This window comes from Chelon labrosus (genome assembly GCF_963514085.1).
Source record: "Chelon labrosus genome assembly, chromosome: 15".
NCBI classification, from domain to species: Eukaryota; Metazoa; Chordata; class Actinopteri; order Mugiliformes; family Mugilidae; genus Chelon; species Chelon labrosus.
In genome coordinates this window covers 22,497,080-22,503,079 of record NC_140348.1, presented here as the reverse complement: position 1 = coordinate 22,503,079, position 6,000 = coordinate 22,497,080, and the positions used below count along the sequence as shown (strand labels likewise).

The following is a 6,000-nucleotide window of genomic DNA, read 5'->3' as shown; positions in this document are numbered from 1 at the left end:
ATGCGATACATAATGATACACTATGATACATAATGATACGATGAGATACGATACATAATGATACGATACAAAACATAACGATATGATACGATACGGTACGATGCGATACACAATAATGCCATGCAATACATAACCATACAATACACAAAACGTTACCTATTTCTTTCATGGACAGAACATGTAACTGCCACCATGTTAGTAACAAGTAGCAAACAAATAAACAACATATATTATTAACATATAATACAAAAAAGCACATACTGTGACAATCATAAGCACAATTATGCATATATTACACTGCAGTTCTTCGTATCTTATTCTTATCATATGGCACATTTGATCTTGAAATTACATGGCATACACTGATAATTATATCATTAAGCTCAGGCTTACAGGACTAAAAATAGAAGTCAAAAGAAAACCTGCATGCATTTTAAAGCATAGAGCGTGTATTAAAATATAGAGTTGCATTATGAACACTGCAGCAGTGTTTCTGGAGTAAACATACCCTAGTTGCTGCTGCTGCTCTAGTTTAGATTTAGTTTTTTCTTCAACATTCATTAGCATTTTACCTTTTACAGAAAAGGGGAAGCTGGAGGATATTCTTCTGTCATACCATTAATAACAAAGCAGCAGCAGCACTTTCTAATTTCACTTTTTCTTCAATTTTGAATGCTTCATATGTATAATACAGTCCGTAGTTTTGGTAAATGAACAACATGCAGTCAAATTCTAGATCCCAGCACCACACAATAAGTTTCACCCTTCATTTTTGTGGGGACCAAATTTTTAAGGGACGTGAAAGGATTGTGTGAGTAATACATGTTAAAACGCTTCCCTCTGCACGCTGACTTTGCCGCTGTCCCAGGCCGAGTTGGATCTGGAGGGGACGATCTTCTTCATCCTGGCTGTCAGTGCTATACTCCTTTTAGTTTGCCTCCATCCCTGCTGCTGAGCTGGTTCAGTGGCCGGTCAGGAGAACTCAGGTGTATCCGCACAGAGACAGGGGCTACAGGAAGCCTTGGCAACCAACCAGAAAACCTGCGGGAGGTCCTGTCTTCTCAGAAGCGGGAACGCTCACAGCATCCACACAAAACCCACTGTCACTGTACGTTTTTCAGATGCAAAATATTTACTTACACATGAAGTTGCAGAAAGCTATGAGCAGGAGTCTACAGAAGGCCTCAACACGCAATTTACATAAACTTTGCAGAAAAAGCATATCGCTCCTTGATCATGGAGAGCGTTACATAACAGCGTAAAGAGGCACCATCCTGGCCCAGATCATGTTGTTTTTGTTTGTGTGTACGTGCAGGTTGCCAGACTCCCCCCCGTTACCATGAAAAGTGCCATTTGGCACAACAGTGTTTCTCTATTTAGACTGTAGTTCATACATTCCCCTGGCCTCGATAAAATCTTGCATCTATGTGTGTGTGTGGCCGCAGTTTGTCTCAGTATCAGAGGCAAGGTTAGATGGGAGCACCTTGACAAAGGAAGGAGACCTGCGTTCCAGTTATCGCTTCAGCGTCTATCGCAGCAGCATCGCAGGCATATTTGATCCAAATCTTTCAGGATTGAGGAAACCTTCAAATATGAATATGGGGTCACCTGGTCAAGCGTGACATGGGGGATGAGCTATATCTGTGTGAGGGAATCCTTTGTACCTTGTGATACTTCATATTTTACATGGCTGGTGTCACGTAGAGTTCGGGACATGCCAATAATACCAGGCTTCCTGTCTCTGCAGATCACCTGTCATTAATTATGAGGAGAACCTGCCAAATCCTCTGAAGCCCAAGTAATAACCTACTTCCTCTGACGGCTTAAAGACTCACCTGTCCCTGTGGCTTACATTTGTCCCATCTAAGCATGACCCGGAATTAGTCATGAAAGAGGTGCATGCTTGCACACTCATAGGCACCTGTAGATCTGATGAACAGATGAACACCCCATATCTAGTGAACCAAGAGAAGGTCACAAGAACATAATCGGTAAATTCTAAGAACTACTGGGACAATAAAACAGATCAAATATACTCAGGTGTTATATTCGTGCTTTGAAGGGGTCATGAGGTGTCCAGAGGAGTGACGTCCTTAACAAATTGGTCTTTGCAGGGGATTCGTGCCCAGCTGAGAGATAGCGTGTAACTCTCAGCCACCCACACAGATAAAAGAGGAATGGTGTTGTGCAGACAACCCGGGCTCACTAGTTCTTAAGATGCCTGAACTTTCTTGGAAGAGTAGCAAATGAACTGTAAAGGAAATCGTCTTCCACCCCCTCCCTCCATATGATATGGGAAATTCCATCTTTACACTTGTAACTTTGCTCTTCACGCATCAACTATTTATGTTTCGCTTCCCTTTTTAAATTAAGGGTAATAAAAAACGGTTTTGAAATCATTTGCATGTCTGTCATTTAAACAAGCCTATCCTTCGCATGCAAGCAGCAGGTGTTGTGGCTCTGGTAGATAAATGTAGGTTAGGCCTCTCAAAACATTTCTTACTTTATAGTTTATCTTTGGCATTTTTCAACCAAGGTAATGAGGCCAAGTTTTTAAAGACACAAGCACCTCACGTAATGTGAGAAAGAATTGTCGTGATTTCAGATGGGGTTTGGTACAGTAGTGCAACAAGCCTACACACTGTTGCGTGTGAACCTCTGGCCCTCTGCCAGATAAGAGACGAGTTAAAGGACAGGTTGCATAAGATTTGAGGCATGTTTTTATTTTTGAAATAGTGTCTGTCACGGAATAGGTTTTTAAGTTGGCGATATGTGTGGTCAAGAGTCACGTAGGGCATTCATTTAGATGAGTGACAGCGCCGACGGTTTCAATCGCATTATCAGCGCCTTTCTAAAAATAATTTTGATGGATACAGTGAGCAGGCTCCGGCCACGGTGCAGCCACCAAGTGGAAAACTAGCCAGTGGAAAATGGTGCATGGTGTCTGAAACGCAGCGTAACAGTGAAGTCAAATAAGGCAAATAAGGCAAACGGCTCCATTGTGGCCATATTATTTTAATATTCCTGATTTTTGTTTATTTGTTTTTTTGTGTTTAGTGTGTATAGCTGAATTCCTTAATACTTGATTTTTTTATTTGTTTATTTGTTTAAATAAGAAAACGTCTATTAGTGAATATTCACCTTACAGGACGATTAAACCATTAAGTAAATAGTTGTTTTTGTTTGTTTTGTTTTTTTTATACATTAACATTTCGACACTTGTAGCATTGCTAACATTTGTGTACATGGCAGGCTTTTTCCTTTAAGTAAGACACACATCCATTTAAATCGAATTAATTAATTCATATTAAGTGTGGCAGCTGAAAATTAATGTCACCACAACTGTAAAAAGTTCTTTATACCCGCAGTCAATGTTAATATCTTGATTTAATTGCGCCATCGCGAGGTAAAATGCGGCATGCATTTAGTATCAATTAGAACTACAACTCCCGTGAATCAGTGTACCCGGAAGTACTTCCGCAAACGAACAGGACTTTTTTTGTAAACGTTGAACGATAGCTCATTACTGGCAATGGACGGAAAAGCTGTGAAGGCAGTGTTGTTCGACTTGGACAACACGCTCATTGAAACGAGTCTGGCGGGTGTAGGGGCGATACAAAAGGTAATAAAGTCTGGATATTCTTCGTGGAGCATTTTAAACTTCCGTAGGCTGACTGTAACGTAACGTCTGCCAAGTCTGTGCGTTTCATTAAAAGGACGTAGATTACAACTGAGCTGTTTCTCACAACCGGACGATACATGTACTTGAATAATTATAATAAGTGTTTAATTCCGACTACTTTAAAGTCTACGTTAAGTGATATTGTAGCCGGTGTTCGACCATTTTCTGATTGGCTCGTTTGCCGTAGTACGGGGGCCGGGAGGGGTCATGCTCACTGAGCGCTTATAATCGCCATTATTCAGCTAATTGTTTAAAGTCTCAGTTTATATAATGGTGTAAATATTGTATTGCATTATATTTGTAAGTATTTAATCCAGTCACACGAGTAAATAAACCTCCTCAGAGGTTTTGGGCGCCCATTGCATACAAGGATCCCAAAGAATAAGTGGTAAAAAGTAATTTAAGTACATGTCTGAGGCAATTTAAATTACTTAATGAACCTAACCAACTTTACAAATTAACATTTAATTAAAAAAGACTAAACTCCTGTACTTGTGTAAAACAAGAATCTGTTTATTTATTTGGTTTATATATTATATAATAACAATTAAAATAGAATATACGGGTACAAGAAAGTACAGGTAACTCTTGTGCAAAGTTCTCTCAGTCAGCTTTTTTATATATAAAAAATTATTAAAACAGAATAATTACTAAATACACACAATATTTAAAATGTACACACTTAAAAATGTATAAAAATACACAGTGGTTATTGCACATACAGGTATTGCTCTACAATTATTGCACTCACAGAACAGTAAAGAATAGTTCTGCCTCAACCACTAAAACAGTCTTGAGGCTGACCTCTTGTCTATTTCTGAATTGCATAGTTATGTTTTAATTTTACTGTGTGTGATTCTTACAGTGCAGTGACCTTTTGAAGACCACACTGGGCCTTGATGACGGCGCCATCTCCAGCATCTGTGCGAAGTTCAAGCAAAAGCTTCTCCACGAGAACTTTGACCCCTCGGCTGGCAGGTCCATAGACGAGGTACGTGTGTGTCACTGGGAGGAAAGCATCAAGGAGACCGTGGGTGATTGCTCCGTGCCCTCCCTGGGAGCTCAGTGCTACTACACGTGGAAAAATAGTCGTTTGGAGGCGCTCTGTCTTTCCCCTGAAGTGTGCGACCTCCTGAAACAACTGCGCACAACATACAAGCTGCTGCTGCTGACCAACGGAGACAGTCAGACCCAGAGAGAGAAAGTGGAGGCAGTCAGATGTGAAGAGTTCTTTGATGAAGTCGTGATTGGGGGAGACCATCCAGAGCAGAAACCACATCCCTCCATCTTTGAGCTGTGTTTCAAGATGCTGAAGGTTGACGCCCGGGACTGTGTAATGGTCGGAGACTCTCTGGACACAGATATTCAGGGGGGCTTTAATGTGGGAGTACGAGCCACAGTTTGGATTAACAGAGCAAAAGCTGCTGTGTCAGATGGTTCAGTGAAACCAGACTACACTATCGCTACTGTGCTGGACCTGCCAGATGTTCTGGCACAACTACAATGAGGACAACTGTTGATGGGTGAATGATGAGAACAGTTATGTCAATTATGGATATATTTAAGGATGATTACCATGAATGTTTTTCCAACTATGAGACTTTGGGTTTCTATGGTTTCAGGGGATACTTGGGAATTTTTACACTCCCATTGAAATTTTTAACTACATGGTTTCTGTGGGAAGATTTGGTAAAAACAAGTGTGGCCACTCAGAATCTGGGAAGTAAGAATAAGAATACCTTTATTTGTCCCACAATGGGGAAATTGCCGTTTGCAACAGCATGCAGAAATGATAGATAGAACAGATGATAGACACAGCAGCAGGAAGGAAAGACGTTCTATATCTTTCCTTCACACATCGAGGGTGAATAAGGTCTGTCACTGAAGCTGCTCCTCAGCTCCGCCAGGCCACCGTGCAGGGAGTGGGACTCATCGTACAGCATGGAGGACAGTTCAGCCAGAACTCTCCCGTCACCCACCTCCCCCACCGAGTCCAAAGGGGCAGCCCAGAGAGACAGAGCTGGACTTCCTGATGATCTTATCCAACTTCTTGAAGAAGTGAAGCGTCTTTTCTTTTCTCAATGTTGTTTTCCTGCTCTGCATCCACGGCGGGTCATACGAAGTATCTCCGTGGGGATCTCATGTCTGTCCGTAGGGAACACTACAGCGCTACGCAGGGCGATCAGCTGTTCCCTCCTGTAAACAATGCGCACGTTGGCCGCTGCTTGCATAATCACGCCAGCCGGTCTGGATGTTGTTAAAAATATTGGCTATGGCGAGACTCCCAGTAAAAAACAAAACTAAAAAAAAGTACATTT

At 41.4% G+C, this 6,000-nt stretch overlaps 1 protein-coding gene across 1 annotated transcript; it reads left to right on the top strand.

Annotated features, from left to right (window-relative positions):
• The first annotated feature begins 3,484 nt into the window (after positions 1-3,484).
• Positions 3,485-5,889, top strand: nanp (N-acetylneuraminic acid phosphatase). Its single transcript, XM_084561664.1, has 2 exons — positions 3,485-3,622; positions 4,548-5,889. The coding sequence occupies exons 1-2, from the start codon at positions 3,533-3,535 to the stop codon at positions 5,187-5,189; spliced, it is 732 nt and encodes a 243-aa protein (XP_084417790.1). The 5' UTR covers positions 3,485-3,532; the 3' UTR covers positions 5,190-5,889.
• The last annotated feature ends 111 nt before the right edge of the window (positions 5,890-6,000 follow it).

Excerpts from the sequence above, each read along its gene's own strand:
- nanp (XM_084561664.1), top strand. The coding sequence starts at position 3,533 with ATGGACGGAAAAGCTGTGAAGGCAGTGTTGTTCGACTTGGACAACACG. Across the intron at positions 3,623-4,547 it reads GTGTAGGGGCGATACAAAAG|TGCAGTGACCTTTTGAAGAC; the intron begins GTAATAAAGTCT and ends TGATTCTTACAG.